At 45.0% G+C, this 22,147-nt stretch overlaps 2 protein-coding genes across 9 annotated transcripts in view; both read left to right on the plus strand.

Annotated features, from left to right (window-relative positions):
* The window catches only part of LOC308250810 (cytochrome c oxidase assembly protein COX16 homolog, mitochondrial), an 84,698-nt gene extending 73,701 nt beyond the window's left edge, over positions 1–10,997 (plus strand). The window contains exon 4 of the mRNA XM_080673545.1: positions 10,862–10,997. Coding sequence (XP_080529671.1) covers positions 10,862–10,936 — 75 coding nt within the window. The 3' untranslated portion in view covers positions 10,937–10,997. The remainder of the gene's footprint in view (positions 1–10,861) is intronic.
* Positions 1–22,147, plus strand: part of SLC8A3 (solute carrier family 8 member A3) — a gene marked incomplete at its 5' end in the record, with an annotated part of 157,562 nt that overhangs the window by 45,228 nt on the left and 90,187 nt on the right. For 5 of the 8 annotated variants that reach the window (XM_080673465.1, XM_080673463.1, XM_080673464.1 and 2 more), the window contains one exon: positions 10,924–12,710. The exons of the other annotated variants lie outside the window; for them this stretch is intronic. In XM_080673465.1, the coding sequence (XP_080529591.1) occupies positions 10,924–12,710 (1,787 nt within the window). Of the gene's footprint in view, positions 1–10,923; positions 12,711–22,147 lie in introns of those variants that run through there. 8 annotated transcript variants of the gene reach the window in all.

Consider the following 22,147-nt stretch of genomic DNA (forward strand, 5'->3'; position numbering starts at 1 on the left):
ATGAATGAACAAACAAAGAAGTCCCGAGGAAAAGTGTGGCCAAGTTAACCTAAGCCATTATCCTTAAAGAAAAAACAACTAGAAACATGTCTTGCTGAACATGGATGAGTAGCATCATATTCCTGTGAAGATTAGGGAACACTGGGTCTTCTACATTTCTTTAGTAAAAGTGTAAACCAAGCAGACAGCAGGTTTAGGGAGAGACAGAGGGAAAATCCACTTATGTGAGTAGGGAGTTGATGCTGACTATCTTTGGCAAGGTATGAAAGTGAGAGTGTGGGAGGATGGGATGTTTGTTCATTGCCTAGAAAGGCTTTGTGGGACCCATTTGTGAGTCAGCTCATGATACACCGAGAGTCCTTTTCCTGGTCCAAAGAAAGTCCCTAATGGTTGGAATCTCTGAGATACAAATGTTGTATCATAGTCAGGCTATGCTCCTTGTCTTCTCTCCCAGGATTCTCCACTTTGGGTGTACTCAAAATCAACTAAGGAACTTGTTAAAAAACCTAAATATCTAGGCTCCCCTCCCAGAGAGTCTGACACTTAGGTCTGGAGTAGGATCCAGCTGTCTGTCTTTATTAGAGCTCCAAAGTTATTCTAATGTACCACCTCTCTAGCATGTGGCCCTACTGCTGGTAGTGCCTCCGCCTTGGGGGATGACTTGAACGCAGATGTAGATCTAGCAGTGGGAGAAGTGGAACTTAAGTGGGCAAAGCCCTTCCTTTTCCCATTTCTCTGGCCCACCCAGTCACTGTTTGCGACTCCCCAGATCTGTTAAGGACTTGCGTAGGGCAAAATGCTCTCTCTGGCTTCTGCAGAGCCTGGTAAAAGTAAACCTAAGAATCACAGAATCAACAAGGCTTTGAATCCTAGACTTTTAGGGGAGGCATAGGGGATTAACAGAATTCAAGTCCAACCTCTGAGCCTATCATTAGATTTCCACTGAGTGTGAGCACTTTTTGTCCTCCACCTCCAAAATAAATGCGTAAATAAACAAAGCTTCCGTATATCGAGTTGAAATCCCCCCTGGGAATGTACATGAATGTAGGAGATGTACATGTAAACAGGTAAGCTCAGGTCAGTGTACCAAGTGCTTCAGTGATGAACAAAGTGCTGGAGGAACGGGGTGTAAATGACTCATTTGGAAAGTGGAGGAAGAGGGTGTTGTCAGGGAAGGCTTCCCAGGGCAGGTAGAAGGTTCTGGGACTCTAGGTTCTTGACCTCAGGGCTCCAGATTCATATCCTTCCCTTTCACCCTACCCTTTACCACCTGGGGTTGAAAAGCAGACTTTGGTAATAGATATACCAAGTTTCACAGCCCAGCAGTGTCCCTCGCTCAGCTAGTGGACCTTTGGTGAATTATTTGTCTTTGAGCCCAAGACTCCTCATTTCTAAAACATACAACAATCCCTGTCTTATTGTGCGGTCCTTAGGGATTAAATAACAGCCATAAAAGTGCCTAACACAGTGCCGGCCATAGAGTAGGTACCCAATGAGTAGATGTGATTTTTGCTGTCATTTTTAAAGTCCTTGGTTCATGTAGAACACAAGGAGAAAGAGGCCTGCTAGTGCCTGGACCATTCAGGGGGCTTCCACTGGGGTGTTAGTGCCTGGCAAAATGTCAGCAGGGTTCCATGAAGTTATCATGTGGTTTGGATGCCCAAGGGTTTGAGGGGCTTCAGGGAAGGCAAAATAGGACAGTTGCATGAGATCGGAGAAGCAAGAACAGTCAAATACTGTATCATGTACTACGGCAAGATTCTCTGTGTTCTAAAGCCATGCTGCATTGCAGCCACTGACCACATGGTTGAAGGAGCTGTGTAGCAACCAACCTGAGAGCTCAGAGCAGCACGAGAGAAAGATATTACTTCCCATGACATCATTGTAATCCATTACTCCTGTAATTACTTGCTTGTCTCTGTCCCTCAGAAGATAAACTCTCTAAGGTTGGGGATATAGTATAGCTCATCCATGGCTGTACTCCCCATCACCAGCACAGTGCTTGGCCCCAAAAGGGCATTCAAAGAGTAGTTGTTCAAAAAATGGACTCGATCCAAGGAGCTTTTGGTAAATCCAGAATGTAGGCCCTCCTTGACTTTCTTCTGGGCTCCCCTTTTCTACCACCCAACCTTAACTTACTCTCTTATCCACTGAGGTCTCTTGGGGAGTCTCAAGTTTAGTACCTGGCTCTCACATTACTCAGGCCCAACTCATCTGTGTCCCGTCCCTTCTTTGCCTTTTGAGAGACAGGCTGCCTGCACTCAAAGCATCATTGTCTTAATGGAACTGTGGAGATCATCCAACCCAACATGAATTTTCTGGATGGGGAAGCTAATGCCCCGAGAGGTTCACAGACTCTTCAAAGTCTCACAGCTTGCTGAGGCATGGCTGGGAAGAAAGTTCTTTCCCCCTGCTTTCAAATTTGGGGCTCTACCATTCCTCTAGGCTGCCCTGGAGTATGTAGAGCCTCCACCCTTGTGGTGAGGCCTCCACATCCAGAAAGACTCCCCCTGCCCTCTCCAGGGCCTTGCTCAAAGGGGGGGGGGTCCCCAAACCCTAAGTACATACCCAGTACGGTTAAAACCACGTGTTCTGGAGTCAGGCTTCCAGAATAAAATGCTTATTTTTCTACTTAATAACTGTGATCTTGGGCAAACTAATCTTTACGAGCTCATATTTGCTTGTCTGTAAAAAGGCATGATGATAATAGTACTTCCTTTACTATAAAGATTTGAAGAGATAATGCACAAAAAACAGCATCGTTACGTTTTCCTCCTTGGATGCAAGTTCCAGTGGTGACAATCAAACTGCCTAAGCAGCTGAGGGCACGTATTTTCCACTCTTGGAAGTGCAGGGGACTTAGTTCCTGTGTTTCTGGTGGGGGTGGGGGGAGCATGGCCACAGAGAGAAGAGGGCTCTGCACTGACCTGCATGCCCTGTAGGCAGAGGAAGTGCCGAAGTTGCTGTGCTCTTGGATCCAGTGCAGCCTGGCTGCACCTAAAATTTTAGTGTAAATTGGCTGTGATGCCTGTGTAGGAGCCCAGATTTAGAAGCAGAGCAGGACGATTCTACACAGGCTGGTGACAGGCCCGGAGCAGTGTTCCCATTGGAGAAAGTGGAGGGCGTAGCAGAGGGAGACTTTGCTCACTCTAGCCTGGTGGCACTGTTTTATTAATGATCTGGAAGAGCAGAGGAACAGTGACTTTAATTAAATTTGCCAGTGATATTAAAAGATGTCAAGAGCCACTGCTGAGGACATAGACACCTTGCAGATGGCCCCGGGGGGTGTTAGGAAAATAATCAGGAAAGAGATGAGAGGCCGTGGGCTGAGCCGGGGTATCCATTCAGCTGAGGAAGAGGACAGAGGGTCATCATCTGCAGAGTGTATATACACTAGGCCCGCCCTCTTCATCTGTATCTGTTCTATTTCCAAAGGATTTCTAACTGATCTTCCTGCTCTGGTCTTGTCCCTCTTACAGCCATGCCTAAACCCTTTAGCTGAATTGGTTTTTTTCTGAACTACAAATCAGACCATGTCATTCTCCTGTTTAAAATCCTATCATTGGCTTTTCCCTGCCCTTAGGATACAACCCCATCTTCTCAGCCTGGCATATACAACGCCATAAATTGAGCCCTCCCTGCGTGTCCAGTTTTCTGAACACTCATCTTCTGCCCCTCCCGCTTCCCACAGGACTCCTTGTAATCCCACACACAGCAGGCTTCCCCATGTCTTCGTGTCTTTGCTTAGGCCGTTCTCTTTGACTCGAATACCCTTCCCACTTTATTTTGACTGAAGCTCACTCATGCTTGAAGACTCATTTCAGGGATCACCTCCTTCAGCATGCCTCCCTGACTCCCCAGGCTGGCTCCATGCCCTTCTCATGTTCTCACTTATTATAGTAAGAGTGCCGGTTTGTGCAGCTCTCCATCCCTGCTGGATAGTGCCCTTGAGGGCAAACCCAGTATCTTATTTTTCATTTTCCCCACCAGCCTCTAGTATCAGGCCTGGCAAATCACCTGCTTTTGTTAATTTTTGTCAACATTAACTGATGGAAGAATATTTAGGTGGGAGACAGCATTGGATAATTAGGACAGACCCAGGAAGTCTGGGGACTAGGCCAGTGTACCAAATGGCTAGTCTCTCCTGTTAGGGTGTGTGGGGCTGTCATATTGCTCCTAAGTCCACAGGGGACTGGAAGCTGATTGGGGGTCATGGACATTTTCGAACAAAGTGAGACATCTTAGTAAAATGGAGTGGTGAAAACCAGACCATTTTATGCCATCTCTGTGTGAGTTCTGACTCTCCTACTTCCTTGCTTTATACTTGGAGGAAATGACTTAACCTCAGTTTCCTGAAACTAAGGTGGGATAAAAATAGTACAAATATCACAGGATTGTTATGAGATTAACTGAGGAAGTACTTAGCATTATCCCACAATAGTCAGTTTTTGTTTTTGTTTTTTTAAATAAATCTTTATTCAGATTATTACAATTATTTCTCCTTTTCCCCCCCATAGCTCCCCTCCACCCATTTCCCACCCCACCTTCTGCCCTTACCTCCCCCCCACTGTCCTCATCCATAGGTGTATGATTTTTGTCGTCTCTTCATGAGCCCCCCATACCCCTTTCCCCCTGAGAATTATCAGTCCACTCCCTTTCTATGCCCCTGATTCTATTATATTCACCAGATTATTCTGTCCCTCAGGTTTTTAATTCACTTGATTTTTAGGTTCACTTGTTGATAGATATGTACTTGTTGTTCATAATTTTTATCTTTACTTTTTTCTTCTTCCTCTTCTTTAAGAATACCTTTCAGCATTTCATATAATACTGGTTTGGTGGTGATGAACTCCTTTAGCTTTTTCTTGTCTGTGAAACTCTTTATCTGCCCTTCAATTCTGAATGATAGCTTTGCTGGGTAGAGTAATCTTGGTTGTAGGTTCTTGCTATTCATCACATTGAAAATTTCTTGCCACTCCCGTCTGGCCTGCATAGTTTCTGTTGAAAAGTCAACTGACAGTCGTATGGGTGCTCCCTTGTAGGTAACTAACTGTTTTTCTCTTGCTGCTTTTAATATTCTCTCTTTGTCTTTTGCTCTTGGCATTTTAATTATGATGTGTCTTGGTGTGGTCCTCTTTGGATTCCTTTTGTTTGGGGTTCTGTGGGCTTCCTGGACTTGTAAGTCTATTTCTTTCACCAGGTGGGGGAAGTTTTCGGTCATTATTTCTTCAAATAGGTTTTCAGTATCTTGCTCTCTCTCTTCTTCTGGCACCCCCATAATTCTGATGTTGGTACGCTTGAAGTTGTCCCAGAGTCTTCTTACATTATTTTCAACTTTTTGGATTTTTTTTTTGCTTTTTGCTTTTTTGGTTGAGTGTTTTTTGCTTCTTTGTAATTCAATTCTTTGACTTGATTTTTGTGTTCCTCTTGTCTGTTTTTGGGTCTCTGTATAATATTTTTTATTTCAGTCAGTGTATGTTTAATTTCTAGTTGGTCCTTTTTCATATCTTCAAGGGTCTCGTTATATTTATCGGCCTTTTCTAGGATATTCTTAAAAAGCCTTATAACCGTGGTTTTGAATTCTATATCCAGTCGTTTGTTTTCCTCCATTTCTTTCATTTGTGATCTGATTCTTTGACGCCGCATTTTCACTGCTTCCCTGAGTTGGTAAGGTAGATTTGTGTGCTAGGTTTCCAATATGGCCCAGTGGGTCTGCCTCCCCAGTTAACCTGAGGTGGACACTCTTGGTGCACCCCTTTGTGGACTGTGTGTACAGCCTTGTTGTAATTAATTCTTTATTGTTGTTGGTATCACTGGGAAGAATTGACCTCCAGGCCAGTTGGCTGGGAGGATCAGCTGTGTCTATGCTGGGAGAAGTTCGGTGCTGGAGACAGCCTTATAGGATTAGACTTGCCAAATTGCAATAGCCTCTGTGCTCAGCTTGGATGAGGTGGAGTCTCAGTCTTGGCTTCCCGTCAGCCTTGCCCTTGCGCGCATGTGCGTGCCTTCAGACCTCTGCCTTCCCGGCTCCCGAGTCTCCGCCCGAGAGTCCAGACTCCCCCCACAAGAGCGTGGGTCCCCAGGGGCTCACCTGGAACTGGGGTTCACTGCAGTCAGAACTGGGGCTCAGTGCATTCAGGAGCCTCTGAGTCCCTTCCACTAGGGAAAGCCTGTTGCAACCTCTGCAGCCTTTGTGCACACTGGCGCGCGCGCGCTTTCAGTCCTCCGCCTTCCCCGGCTCCCGAGTCTCCGCCCGAGAGTCCAGACTTCCCCCATAAAAGCGTGGGTCCCCAGGGGCTCGCCCGGAACTGGGGTTCAGTGCAGTCAGAACTGGGGTTCAGTGCGGTCGGGGGCTTCCTTCCCCCTTCCGCCAGAGAAAGTGAGCCAGGCTCTCAGCCGCCCTTCCTCTCTGCGCGCACAAAGACCCTTTGCCGTACCTCCAATTCTCTGTGAGCTTTTCTCTTTCCTTCTAGTTGTAGAATTTTCACTCAGCCAGCTTTCCTGTGGTTCTGGATGGTGTCCGTTCTGTCTTTTAGTTGTAGTTTTGAAATTGTTGTGCGAGGCAGCAGTTTAGGTGTTTACCTATGCCGCCATCTTGGTTTCTCTTCTTCCACAATAGTTTTAAGTGTTATTTGCTGTTATTAATATTTTCATCATTTTTTTAAATATATTTTTTATTGATTTGTTACAGAGAGGAAGGAAGAGGGATAGAGAGTTAGAAACATCGATGGGAGAGAAACATCGATCAGCTGCCTCTTGCACACCTCCTACTGGGGATGTGCCCACAACCAAGGTACATGCCCTTGACCGGAATCGAACCTGGGACCCTTCAGTCCGCAGGCTGATGCTCTATCCACTGAGCCAAACCGGTTAGGGCAATATTTTCATCATTTGGGGTGGTTCTCAGGGATCGCTAGCTGAGTCATATTCCTGAGTACGCCTTAGGGCTGATGAAGAGCCTTCTAGAAACATTTGGGTTTCTAAGGGCTGGGGTGGACTCCCAGGACGTTGGGATCTGTTTCAATTGGTGTCGGAAGCACACAAAAAATGACCATTGGCTTGGTCATGAGAGGTGCCCCTCTCCCTCCCAAACCTCAAGCATAAACCACTTCCTGGCAGGGCTGGAAAGAACAACTGGGAATTCACAGGTCATTTTCTACCTTCAGTTCCAAAAACTTGGTGCAGGCATTTACTAGCCTCCTTCTTGCCTTGTATTCTTTCATCCTTTCCTTCAGTTCATCTGTTTTCGTAGGGAAAAGTCTTTCTAAACTGGCCTCTGATTCTGACCACATGATAGCTTATTTTCCATAGAAACCTGTTGCCACAGGTGTCCGTAAGACTGAGCAGAACAAAGACCATGATCCTCCTTGATTCTCCTGGTGGGTAAGAGAAGTAGGAGTCCTTATCCCTGTTAATCAGGATAACTCCACTACCTCAGTGTTCCGTGTCCTTTGACTGCAGAAGGCCAGCTTTCTTCCCTAACCTGTGGATAGCCTGCCTTCTTGGGGCTGGCTGGTCTACCCAGCTGCCACCTCCTGTCACCTCGTTGGCTCTTGATCAAAGAGCTGCTCCAGCTGTGCCCACCTTCTGTCTCCTCCTGCATGGGGCTTATCAGAATCTACAAGGTGTGGGGTTTCCAGAGGTCAAGGCAGGGTGCCAAGATCTGTCTCTATCCATATCTCTCCAGGGTGAGTGATTGTTAAACCTGTGAATGGGGTCTCTGTGTACATCACAGATTATGAGAGCTTTTTCAATCTTTTGAATATGGATGCTGAACACCTTCAACCACTCTGCTCTTCCACAGTCATTCTTGTAACCTTTTCTCTTCAGAGTGAGGTCAAAGCCCCAAACACCTGCTATGATGACCCCCAGCACCTGGACTAATGGGGAATGTGGCCTCAGCACTTGGCTGCCATTCTGGGGAATAAGAAACCAAGTTAATCCACCGAGCCCTTTGGGAGGAAGGCATGCACGAAGGCGTACTGTGTCCGAAGAGATCTTCTCTTTGAGTACAAGCCTCGGGAGTTTAAAGAGGTCCTATATAACCTCTAAAATTGAGTGAGGATTTGTCTATGGTATTTGTTTATTCTGTTTCTAAAACAAATGGCTATGTTCAGATCATAAAATGGCTTTAAAGAAGGCCAATGTTGGAGTGGTGGTAGTCTGCTCAGGCTGCCATAACGAAATACCATAGACTGGGTGGCTTAAACAACAGAAATTAATTTTCTCTCAGTTCTGGAGGCTGGGAGTCCAATATCAAGGTGTTGGCCAATTCCATTTCTGGCAAGAGCTGTCTTCCTGGCTTGCAGATGGCCACTTGATATGTCTTCACATGGTAGATCTCTCCCTCTCCCTCTCTCTCTCCCCTCTCCCCCTCCCCCCTCCCCTCTCTCCCCTCTCTTCTGCCCTCTCCCTCTTTTTATAAGGTCACCAATCTTATCAGGGTAGGGCCCCACCCTGTGACCTCATTATACCTTCATTCCCTCTTAAGAGCCCTATCTCACTATGCAGTCACATTGGGGCTTAAGGCTTCAACACATGGATGTGTGGGGGTGGAGGGGATAGACACAATTCAGTTATAGCACTGAATAAACTTCCTTAGTGACTACATATATTTATTCCAAAAACATACATTTACTGAACACCTAACTATCTCACTATTAGGATATCATGATAAACAGAATAGACAAAGTCTTTGCCTTTGTGTCATTCATAGTTTATTAGATGAGTTAGACATTAATCATATAATCTCACGCAAAATACAGGTAACTTCAAAGCTTTATAAATGCTGTGAAAGAAAAGTAAAGAGTGTGATAAGAGAACATAACAGAGGGAGTTGGACCATTGGGGGGTGGTGCGAGGGAAAGCTTGAGAAGGCAACTTAAGCTATGATCTGGATTGTTAAGAATGGGGATGCAAAGAATAAACAGTCATTTCAGGAATGCATGGATGATGTCATGTGCAAAGGTCCTGAGGTGGAAAACAACCTGATATGAAGTTCATTATTGCTGAAGTGCAGTAAGAGGAAGAGTGGCAGGCGATAAAGGTGGAAAAGAAGGAAGTGGTAGTGTAAGTCTTTGTTCTGTTTTTGCTTTAAAAAATATTTCTTTATTGATTTCAGAGAGGAAGAGAGAAGGAGAGAGAGATAGAAACATCAATGATGAGAGAGAATCATTGATCTTTTGCCTCCTGCACACCCCCCACTGGGGATCGAGCTGCAACCCAGGCATGTGCCCTTGGCCAGAATCGAACCTGGGACTCTTCCATCCACAGGCTGATGCTCTCTCCACTGAGCCAAGCCAGCTAGGGCTGTTTTTGCTTTTTAAAAACAGATTACTGTGGCTCTATGAGGACATGGACTAGAGAATGGCAAGAGTTGGAGTGGTGAGTTCAATTTGGTAGTTGCTGCATAGATTCATCAGGTGAGGAGTAATGGTGTATTGGGCTGTGATGGTGGTGATAGAGACCTAGGAAGAGTTGATAGGATTTAGTGCTGGATTGGATAAGGGACAGGTCGGAGAGGAAGGCTTGCATACTAGCAGGAGTAACTGGGTGGATGGAGGTGTTATTTTCTGAGATGGGAAACAGCAGAGGAGGAGGAGCAGGTCTGGATGCAAATGAGCATTTCTCTATTACTAGAAGGTCCCACAGGGTTGTAGCAGTAGTGGAAAAATTGGCATGGTTATTTGCATTCTCATTCTACCTGAATGAGGCAATGAGTGGAAGGATGAGTCTTAGTTTCAGTTGAGTTTCTTTCCATTCTTCTGAATTCACCTTTTAATGGCTTGAGGCCACCAGACGAGGCTGCATTTCACACTGAAATCTTGTCTCCAGTTAAAAACATTTATTTGAGAGCCACTTGCATGTTTTATTGATAGTGATTTCTACCACTTGACTCTTTCAGGATTTGGTTTGGAATTTGAATGGCTGACTGATCTTCATCTTCCTGTAACTGGAAACCAAAACGGTTTCATAAGCATGTTTTGCTGGAGGGCGAAGGGCTGCTGTGGACTGGGTTTTAGGCACAACTTATAGGACTTTGTTTTAGCTACACTGCAGGTAGCACTCACTACAGCATCAACCCTCTAGATTTTCCAAGCAATCTCAGAGTTACAGATTGCCTGCAGAAGTTTTGCATTGAGGGCTCAATTACACATAGACAAGGTGTTCTATTTTGGAGTTCAGCTCATGATAAGTTCAAATCTTGCAAACCTATGTTATGCAAGATTCTTGAGTATGATAACATTGAGGTAAAGAAGACTGAAAACCCTAGAAATAGTATAAGTGGGGATGAAAATTCAGGTCATCTTTAGCCTATTTTAAGTTGATTCTTTTTAAAAATATATTTTTACTGATTTAAGAGAGAAAGGGAGAGGGAGAGAGAGATAGCAGCTTCAATGATGAGAGAATCATTAATCGGCTGCCTCCTGGATGCCTCCTACTGAGGATCAAGCCCGAAATTTGGGCATGTGCTCTGTCTGGGAATCGAACTGTGAACTCCTGGTTCATCAGTTGACTCTCAACCACTGAGCAACACCAACGGGGCTTAAGTTGATTCTTGAGAACTCTCACAGATACCAGTAGGGTTGGAAGACAGGACAAGATGGCATCACTTATGTTTCCATTACCAATATTCCCAGCTATTTTAAGCCATTTCACAACCGAGTCTCCACCAGATGGTCCTGAGGACAGAGCAGCTATTTGTGTCTCCCACTGATATGTATTTTTCCAAGTGAGAGACTGCCCCATATGTTAGTACAATATGTTATTCAAGATGAAATACCAGTTTGTATTGGTGGGAATCTGCCATTGCTGTCTCCCTTTTCCTCATGCCTTTTCCTACCTCTCTGGTCTTTTCTAGGTCTCTGGCCTGTCAGGAGGACCATTGGTGCTGCAGTGGAAGCCAGTGGCTAAGTCTCATGTATGGCGTGGTTAAGGTTGCAGCCTCTCACCTCTGCCTTCCTCCATTTTGGGCTGATAACTTTTGTGCTCTTCCTGAATGGTCTTCGGGCAGAGACTGGTGGCTCAGAGGATGTGCCCAGCACAGGGCAGAACAATGAGTCCTGTTGGGGGTCATTGGACTGCAAGGAGGGTGTCATCTTACCAATTTGGTACCCGGAGAACCCTTCCCTTGGGGATAAGATTGCCAGGGTCATTGTCTATTTTGTGGCCCTGATATACATGTTCCTTGGGGTATCCATCATTGCTGACCGCTTCATGGCATCTATTGAAGTCATTACTTCTCAAGAGAGAGAGGTGACTATCAAAAAGCCCAATGGAGAGACCAGCACAACAATGATTCGGGTATGGAATGAAACTGTCTCCAACCTGACCCTTATGGCTCTGGGTTCCTCTGCTCCTGAGATCCTCCTCTCTTTAATTGAGGTGTGTGGTCACGGGTTCATTGCTGGTGATCTGGGACCTTCTACCATCGTAGGCAGTGCATCCTTCAACATGTTCATCATCATTGCCATCTGTGTGTACGTGATCCCCGATGGAGAGACTCGTAAGATCAAGCACCTACGAGTGTTCTTCGTCACTGCTGCTTGGAGCATCTTTGCCTATATCTGGCTCTATATGATCCTGGCAGTCTTCTCTCCTGGTGTGGTCCAGGTTTGGGAAGGCCTCCTCACTCTCTTTTTTTTCCCAGTGTGTGTCCTTCTGGCCTGGATAGCAGATAGGAGACTGCTCTTCTACAAATACATGCACAAAAAGTACCGTACAGATAAACACCGAGGAATTATCATAGAGACAGCGGGTGGCCACTCCAAGAGCATTGAAATGGATGGGAAAATGATGAATTCCCACTTTCTAGATGGGAATCTGGTGCCACCAGAAGGGAAAGAAGTAGATGAGTCCCGCAGGGAGATGATCGGGATTCTCAAGGATCTGAAGCAAAAACATCCAGAGAAGGACTTAGATCAGCTGGTAGAGATGGCCAATTACTATGCTCTTTCCCATCAACAGAAGAGCCGCGCCTTCTACCGGATTCAAGCCATCCGTATGATGATTGGTGCAGGCAATATCCTGAGGAAACATGCTGCAGAACAAGCCAAGAAGTCCGCTGCTATCAGTGAGGTGCACGCCGACCAGCCTGAGGACTTTGTCTCCAAGGTCTTCTTTGACCCATGCTCTTACCAGTGCCTGGAGAACTGTGGGGCTGTACTCCTGACAGTGGTGAGGAAAGGGGGGGACACATCCAAGACCATGTATGTGGACTACAAAACAGAGGATGGTTCTGCCAATGCAGGGGCTGACTATGAGTTCACAGAGGGCACCCTGGTTCTGAAGCCAGGAGAGACCCAGAAGGAGTTCTCTGTGGGCATCATTGATGATGACATTTTTGAGGAGGACGAATACTTCTTTGTGAGGTTGAGCAATGTCCGCATAGAGGATGAGCAGCCAGAGGAAGGGATGGCTCCAACAATACTGAATAATCTTCCCTTGCCTTCCAGGGCTGTCCTGGTGTCCCCTTGTGTGGCCAGAGTCACTATCTTGGATGATGACCATGCAGGCATCTTCACTTTTGAATGTGACACTATTCGTATCAGTGAGAGTATTGGTGTCATGGAGGTCAAGGTTCTGCGGACATCAGGTGCCAAGGGCACAGTCATCGTCCCCTTTAGGACAGTGGAAGGGACAGCCAGGGGTGGTGGTGAGGATTTTGAAGACATATATGGGGAGTTGGAGTTCAAGAATAATGAAACTGTGTAAGTAACTTTCAGTATTCTATCCCCTGCTATCCCTTGCCATATCCTTCTATCCTTCTGCACCACTTTTTCAATTTTTCCTTGGATTTGTGTTAATATAAAACTTTGGTTCCATCACAGGTATGCAGGATCAGCAGACACTACTGGCAGTTTCTGCTTCCAAACTCTCCTTCAGTTTTCTCACTTTGAAATGTTTCTAGGCAAGGAATCCTGAGGCAGGATCTCAGGACACAGATTTTTGTCTACTGAAACTCAACCTGATGGCTGGTGGAGGTGTGGGGTGACAGAAGTTTTGATATCAGATTTTGGAGAATTCTTGTGATTAAGCGAGAGCTAGGAGATTACTTGGGTGTCTCCTTCCTCCTCTCCTTGTGCCAAGAGCTTCTATGAGCCTTGAGGCCAATCCTTTCCACTCTGAGATAGCGCTAGCCCAATCAGGACATCCTCAAGAAAGCAAGTGGCACTGGCTTTTTTTTTTTTTTCCAGCGCCATATTGTAGTTGTATTGTACAACCAGATTTCAGGTACCTCTCCTTCAATTTGGAAATTGCAAAATTGATTGAAACTTGGCAGTCTGTTTAAATGCTTGTAGGCTCTTCTATGAGGCTTGCCTAGTCTAGGTGAGATGAGTCAGTATGGCTTGGGCACTGGATGTATGCTGGAGGCACAGAGCTCCCAGGGCAGCAGCCACTGTCTTTAGTCACAGGTCAGCTCCAAATTCTGTCTAAACAGTGAAGGAGATGCCTTTTAAGAATTGTGGGAGAAAACACATCTTCTGTGTGGTCATCTCTTTTCACAGTCTGGAATTCTCCTGAAAGAGTTTTCAGGTTAAGGCCCCATTTAGTCCTTCTCACACTGTGGGTATTACACTTCTATTGCCTCTGTAACTCTCCCCATTGAACCTTCTTATGCTGGGTCCTCTGTCCTCTTTCAGATAGATAACTGTGAAGAAGAACACATAATGACTTTCCCCAGGATTTGCAGCTTATGGGAGGGAAGACTTTCCAGGGTGGCCAAGAAGGATGTGGATGAGAAAGGGGAACCTTGTCTCTAAGTTCCTGTGGTGTCCATAAACAATAAGCAGTGGCAGGAGAAGGTGTGAAGAACAAAACGGGTATATAGAAATGGGGGGGGCGTGGTGTCAAACTGCTCCAAGAAACATTTTCAGTGGGAGGTGAAAACATAAACTTCCAGTAGAGCAGAGGAACTCATGGGAAAGGGGGTCCATAGATCTGAAAAAGAGATGCCATAGACGAGCTTTTCCCCAGGTCCAGCCTTGGGACAGAGCTTTAAAGAGGTTGGATTCTGCTGACAACAGAGCTGAGTGAGTCATTCAGGAGACTCTGCTCTTGTTCTTTCAAATTCTTCCTAATAATGTGACTTTGGGCAAGTCGTTTAGTCTTAGCTCTAGAACTAAATAGTCTCATCTCTAAAGTGGGAGTAACAACACTTTTCTTGCATGCAGGCAGGGTCAGATCCTTTTGCAGTGCCTCCCAGCTCTAGGATTTTCTGTACCATTGACATAGGCCACTCAATGTAGGTCATATTTGCACCAGCCAAAGATGGGACAGGGGATATTGTTTCCTGAAGTGAAATAGCCACTGACAAATTGATTTATTAGAACTCTATTTAGTCATTTTGCTGGGAATGATAGTCATTTGTTAGCGTAAGTAAAAACATGTGCCAGCTAGAGAATATGATCCATTTATATGTGCTCTGGAGAGAGTGTTTATACATACAAATGAAGGACAGGCCTTCGCTGGGAAGACAACTCCGTGATATTTCATACACTGGTTTATGGCAATGTCAGTATATAAGAGGTTACTGTCAGGCATTAAATGACATCAAGACCACAGCCTTGGCCATAATTTGACAGACCTGTGGTTCCTTTAGTTCAGTACCTATTCACCAATGGCACTGAAGGATAGTTTTTGAGGGAGCAGAAGCCTGGCTCCAAATTTCTTTGTCCCATGAATAATCAGTTGTGCACCTAGGTTCTCTAAATATACTAAACTTTCCCATCTGTGTTTTCAGCTTAAATGTAACTATGCTTCATGGATGATCACTTCTGGGTGATATTGGTGCTAAATGTATCTCGACCTCCACACATTTGAGATTCTGGTCCAGGTATTCTAGGATTTGATGAACAAGTCTATGTTCCCATCTATTCCTGTGCATTATTTTTTAGACCTTAGTAGGTTTAGACTACCCCTTTGGTCTTCTTCATTGCAGAAGATGGAGTCCAAAACCTGCTAGTCTCTCCTCACATTGCGTCCCGATGCTTGATACTTTAAATTTTACTGGAGGCAGTATAATGTAGCAGAAAAAACACGGACTCTAAATACTCTGGGTTAGGGTTTTGTCTCTACTATAGATTTAACCATGTAGTTTTGGGGAATTTTATTAATTTATGAGACTATTTTGTCATTGGTAAAAAGGGGATAGTAATGTTTCTTGCAGAACTGTTATGATGATTTAAGATACTATATGCACTGTTCCTTGTACATGGTATGTGCTCAGTGAATGAGGCCATTGATGGTAATATCGATGAATTAACAATATTGTTCAGAAGACACTGTGGAGGTGATCAGGTTGCTTGGATCTCTGTGTGACCCACATTAATAAGCATGCTAGTTTTTGGCTATCATGAAGATTCCTAGTCTCAACTCCTAAAATATTAAACTATTAGAGCCAGAAAAGACCGTAGAATATCTTGAGAGTGATGTTTCTCAGATTTTAATGTGCTGATGAACCACGTACAGATCTTGCTAAAATGCAGATTATGTTTCAAAATGTCTAGAGTAGGACTTGAGATTCTGCATTTCTAACAACCTCCTGATGCCATTGGTCCCAACTTAGAGTTGAAACCCTCAGGGTACTTAGACAGAAGCTGTGTGATGCCTGCAACACTGGCACTTTCTCATCCTTCCCTCTTTATGTAGCTCTATTTGCTCACCAAGCCTGGTAGCATTGTCAGTTTTGCCCTCACCATACTCCTCTAAATCTATCCAGGTGAAGCCAGGCTTATGCTCTATCAATAATGTTGGATCTGTGAATTCACTTATTTGGCTTTATGCTCTCCTTCTTCAAAGACGGTGAGATGGAAAAACATGAACTTAGGAGCTTGACAGACAGGTGCGAATCCATCAGTCACCAGCTGTGTAACTTTGAACAGGTCACTTCACCTATCTGAGTCCCAGATAGTTTGTTGGGATGATAGGAATCATAGTATCTAACTTGCAGGTGTGTGATAAGTACCACATTCAAATATGAAGAAAATGCACAACGCTTGCTCGTAAAAGGTGCTCAGACATTCAGTAGATGTTCATTAAATATCTGCTGCGTGCCAGGTACATTGCTAGGGACTCTGGAGATAATAAAGACAAGCTGGCATCCCCGCTCGCAAGGATCTTCTTCTCAGGTGGAGAGGATACAGGTAGACAGGTTAGGAGAGGCATATAGTTGAGATAAGTTCAATAAAAGAGGAATAAAATATCCTTGTTGTATGCATCACACCACTAAAGTTTTCAGAGTAACCATCGGGATAGTAGTGAAATAGATGACGTGGGGGTGGATACATGATTACTTTAAACCCACATTACAATAAACTCTTGACATTTGAGAGGGATACTATTGAGAAGAATCCCTACCTTTTTGACTGCCACTTGCTGTACACGATGAGAATCGTGGCCTTTGAGCTGACAATAGCAAAATCTCACAGAGCTGTGGGTTCTGCCAGCACATTAATCTCACTCACTGAACACGTGACTGGCTCCTGTAGCCCAGGCTAACAGCACGCTGCTGCAACATAACAGATTACTGAAGCTCATGGACCTTTGGGGTCTCTGGGAGTAGTCAAAACCACAGATGTCAAATATGCAAATGCCAAGATCTGCTGTAATTAAACAGCTTAGGCCTCTTTTGAAGAAGAATGGTGTATTAGCTGTGCCACATATTTTCCAACAAAATTAGACTTTTAAAGCTGGAAGGTGCCTGGCCAGCGTGGCTCAGTGGAGCATCAACCTATGACCCAGGGGGTCATGGTTTAATTCCCAGTCAGGGCACATTGCAGTGTGGGGCGTGTAGGAGGCAGTCAGACAATGAGTCTCTCATCATTGATGTTTCTATCTCTCCCGCTCCCTTCCTCTCTGAAATCAATACCAATATGTTAAAAAAATTAAAAATAAAACATCTTGTGAAAAAAAAAAGCTGGAAGGTGTCTGACCTCCCATTTTCACGAATGATGAAGCTGGATTCAGAGAGGGAAAGTAACTTGTCCAACAGCTGTCTAGGAAAGAAAGTTAGAGTTGGAAAGGAGTTTTTAAAGGGCACAGATTTAATGTCTTTGGACTTTTCCATTTTATTTTAACCCACCAGAAAAACATTAGCTTTGGAAAGGATATGGAAATTCTTGTGTGGAAGATGCTCTGGAAGTACAAATCCAAGAATATTATGTGACTAATATCTTAACCAACACTAAGAATATATTATGCACTATTTTAAATCTCTCGGTTCACCTTGAGACTGACTGTTCAGAAGGAAAATATTGAACCCATAGAAATTAAACACATACACACACACACACACACACACACACACACACACACACACAACTTTAACTTAGCAATCTCTTCTGAGAAAAGGTGACATCTTTCAGGCCCTGCTGGTAAACTGCAGACAGGACCTTGTTCCATGAAACAATGAAATGTTTTCACAATGATGCAGGCCATTCTCCACCAGGGGTGGTTGCTCCCTGCCATTTCAACCGTTAGTGACCTTTCCATCAAAACGTAGGAAAAGTCTGGAGTGCTCTGGACACAACGTAAACATTCTCCAACTTGTCTGAGACAAAGGAGGCCCTCCCCCACCTTTTTTTTTCTTTGATTCAGCAGAGTGTTAGGATCCTCTCTTTCCTGCCACCCAGGGAGGTCATTTGCCTTCAGAATGCCCTTCCTGTGCTTGAGAAAAGCCATGAGCTGCAAGTGGTGTGAGGGTGGGAGTCAGATGGAGGAGGTGATCATTCTCTAAGGGCCAGTATCCTCCCTTTCCCCTGGCCTCTGCCTCAGTGCCTGACTTCCAGTGACAAGCTCTCTCCCCAGCTTTAGGTAGCCAGTCGGTCACGAGGACCCATGGCTTCATGGAACTCGTGGTGGAACTATGTACCTGGCTTTGAGTTGTCCTGAAGAAGGGAATCCATGTCTATGCCAATTGCTGAATGGAGCAACTTAGCACAGTGGGACATTTCTAGTGGGTTGTTCAACGACAGTTCTTCTGGGCCTGATCACAGGCTATGTGGCCTTTTTAGTAGAGCTTTGGATATTATACCCAGAAAGGTCCACACCCTGATAATTTTTTCTTTCTTACTGAAATTGTCAAAAATTATAGCAAAGAAGGACATATTCCAACTCCAGGATCCATTAAGCACCCCAAATCTACTTAAATGTTATGTCTGCAGAAATCACTACAAGTCCAGAGCCTTCCTAGTTTATTTGTTTTAGGCCTAAGGGTGCAGGGTCCTCAGGCAACACTGGATCAGGCAGCACCCCTCTCCCTGCCTTGGTCAGGAACCATACGCATGCCCGCCCCGGTCTTCTCACATTAACTCATCCTCCGGAAAACTCAGTGTTGCAGGGTTGGAGAGCCCACGAGGGAGAATGTCAGGTTGGTTTCAGGAGAAGGCACATGGTGATTGACCACATGACTGGCCAGTGAAAAAATGAAACCGGCTGATGCCCAGTGCAGGTCCTCCTGTGCACTGCTTGGAGAGGTGCTAGTTGGGACTTGAGGCAGTAATAATAAAGGGGTACCGATGGCGATCCTGCCATGGCCTTGCTTATTTTGTCTCAATTCCTGGCTCGTAAGGTGAAAGTTTCCTCATTCACTCACAAGAGTGATGGAAAGGGACACTTGGGCAAAGTGATGCAGGTGAGTGGGGAGGACTCTTCCATGTCGTCCAACCATTTATCAACTTCCCAGATGTATTTGGATGGTGTATGAGCACTCGTTCCTTCTCCACCTTTTGGCTCTGCCCACGACAACTCCACAAGGAAGGTAGTAGAAATTCAGAGCTATGGTCTTCAGCTTATTCAAGGTGTTGTTTTCTTGTTGTTTTGAAAAGGAGAGACTAAATTGTGCGTCCAGAATCCAATAGGAAACCCTGGCCTAGAGCCAGTAGGATATAATTGATAGTTGGAGAGAGAATGCCTTGATGTACAAATAGAGCAAATACCCCATATTTAAATTCTGCACAGTCCAGAAGCATTTTGGAGGAATCAAATGCTTTGAGAGTTTTGCTACGTGACCATGAAGGAAAGCATAGGATAAACATTCTCAGGTGGCATGATAGTTATCATGCATAGGAATTATATTCTCACCCCTACCACCTACCAGGTACCCAAGTAGGAAATTACCTGGAGAAATAGAGTAGAAGATCAAGTTGAAAGTGAAACTTATTCATTATGGAGGAATTTGCCTTTATGAAAACTATGTGTGCATATTATATTTAAGTTTGGTCATTGATGTGGCACCATCCTGACCCATTCCAGCAATGGCTCAGCATGCCTAAACACAGCCTGGTTAACCTGTCCCTGCCTGAGCCCAGTTCATTTACCACTTGGTTGTTAGGTTTCACAAAACCAGTTATTTGTGATACAGACAACACTCTGTTGTACGTTTGTTGGTTCTTTCAAAAGGAGTGACATCATGATAGTAACTTAATACTCAGAATATGGCAGTAGAACAAATTACAGATTATGGGTGACTAATACTGCCCTTTCTCCCTAGTGGTCCATCTTTCGCCAGAGCTCGTGGTCTTGATTTGTTTCTCTGTTGGTTTTCTCGTAACACACGTGAATTCTCCTTGTGAACTCTCCTACCACCAGACCCTCTCTTTCTGAACTGTGGTGATGTGGGGTGTACTGTGCCACCATCACTAGAGCTAACCATGGCCCTGGCTACAAGTCTTCATGTCTGCAAATCTGTATTTCCCTGCTCATACCTTACTTTCTGTTTGTATACTCTCCTCTTCCACTTTCTCTCTTTCTCTCTTCTAAACAACTCCTGCTGCATCTTTTCTTTTTCTACTGTATATGCTTCAGGCATTGGTGCTGTGGTGTCCAGTCCTGCTCCCACTCAGTGCCTTTCTCCCCATTTCTGCTAGTCCTGTCTCCTCTTTTATTCTTATTCTAGTTCCTATAGCCCCTTTCTTCACACTGTTGGCGTCTGTAGTTGGGTTGCATTCTGTCCACTGTCTGATCTACGATTTCCTTGAGTGATCAAGAGTGAGCTGTGTATCCCTTAAGAAAGCCTGTCATTTCAATGGAAAGAACTATCATCACGATAATGCCAAGAAGACTGATAACTCCCAGGAAACAAACCACTCCCGTGGTGCTCTTTTCTCCTTCACCACAGAGTGTTTGCCGACTGGATTTTAAGACAAGAAGGTTGAGTTGTGAGGATCCAGCACTGACTGAAACTAGTACCAGAAAACAATCAGAGGCTGAGGGTGCCCTGGGACCACCTTCTCTTTCTGATGTGCTCCCCCCAGGCCATGTGGTCTCTGCCTCCTGGCATCTTTGCTTCTCTCTGTGGCCTTCTCCCTCATGGCTTCCACCTTGCAATACCTCTATGACCAGCAGTCCTATCTCACGGCTTCTCCTCCATAATGCTTTCAACTCCTACCTGGAAAGATCTTTCTATTTTTCTAGCTCAGATTCACAAGAGAGAGAATCTGATTCTCCTCCATGCTCCCCACTCTTTCCCTCCACCACCATTTCCCCAACTTGGCCATGTGAAGACCACTGGCCAGATATGTGTTGGTTGCCCTGTGTCAAGCCAAGCTCCTCCCTGCCCCACCCCAACCTGACAGTAATCAGCCTCAATAGTCCTCTCCAAGATACTGAGTGGTAGGGTGGAAAAATGAACTTGTCATGGGGATTCCATGATAAGCCACCTAAGCGGTGGCATCTGTAAGTGGTGCACAATGTCACTTAGAAGGAAGTCCCTTCTAAGTAAGGTGGGACAGTCATCTATCACCTCGAAACAGACACATTATATAAGGTTTGCAGGGCCTCGGAGAGAGCATTGATTTTACAGGGGTCTATGCTGAGGCAATAGGCTGGAGAATGAGAAGAATAGCCACCTCTTGAGCCCCAGCCCCATCAGATCCATCAAGCTGACCACTGATTCAACAGCCAAGATTAAGCTGGCCTCTGCCTAGATCAACAGAAAACATGCCTAGGGCCTGATTGATGCTCAGTGACACAAATATCAAGGCTACCAGGGTCATTTCTCTCCCTCTTCTGCTCTGTCCTTTCCAGGACACTAGCGTCAGAAGGTAATCTGCTGTCATTCTCAAGTACACTATTGGGGGACTGTGTCACTTTCAATGCCTCTTCCAGGGTTTGGGTTTCCAGAGCAGCCTGTGTTCCAGACAGAAACAGAAAGTTTCCCTGTCACTCATGCTTGCCAAGGGTAGATGACAGCTTTCTCTGTCTCGCCCCTCCCCTACTGGACAGCTGGTCAGCTGGACTTAGCTGGATCCAGCAGGCGCCCCATCTTTATCTTTGTGGCTGTCCAGGGGCATCTTGGAAAGGATTGTTGAGGCTGTGTGCATGCGAAAAGAAAAGGCCAAATACCTGTCAATGCCAGTCTAGGGATGAGAGATGGAGAGATCTTCATGGGATAAAGAATCTAGGAGTCTCCATTATTAGCATGAAGTCACCACTATCGTGCCAATACTGGGCTAATCCTAATGGGGAAAATGCATTGACTCACACTCTTCCGCATCCTACACAACACAGGGTGAATCCACAAGGACATACATTCCTATTGGACACATGAAGCAGATAAGTTCCTAATAGACCAGAATATTCCAGAACCCCTACTGATCTAGTGGGTTTCATAAAGTTGACCAGTGGTTCCCAACCAGATCCATACACAGACCATTTTATCTGCCCTCCTCATGGAACCCATGTTTTAGAAGATTATGAGCTGAAAAGTAATTAGATTTCCATTGTTTTCATAACATATAGCAACAGATAACTAGTGTTACTCTAGTGCAGTGGTCAGCAAACTGCGGCTCGTGAGCCGCGGTTTGCCACTCTGTTGACTAATGAGTTTGCCGACCACTGCTCTAGTGAGTTAATATAGTTCTATCCAAAGCAGAAAGAAATGACATTTTTAATTTTTATTTTAAATATATATATTTTTTGAGAAATGACATTTTAATTAACCCGTGTAGACTGCTGGAAGAACATATACTTCCTCTTTTGGGGGGTTGGGGAGAGAGTAGAATGAACATAGCCAAAGGCCAACTTTCAAAGGAACTAACTGATATACAACACTTTGAAAATTCTGGAGTCTAGTAGTTTAAAGTGGTTTTGATGAGAGTGGCCCCAGGGGAGAGCATAATATTCTAGAACAGTGGTTCTCAACCTT

This window comes from Plecotus auritus, assembly GCF_963455305.1.
Source record: "Plecotus auritus genome assembly, chromosome: 1".
Classification (NCBI taxonomy): Eukaryota; Metazoa; Chordata; class Mammalia; order Chiroptera; family Vespertilionidae; genus Plecotus; species Plecotus auritus.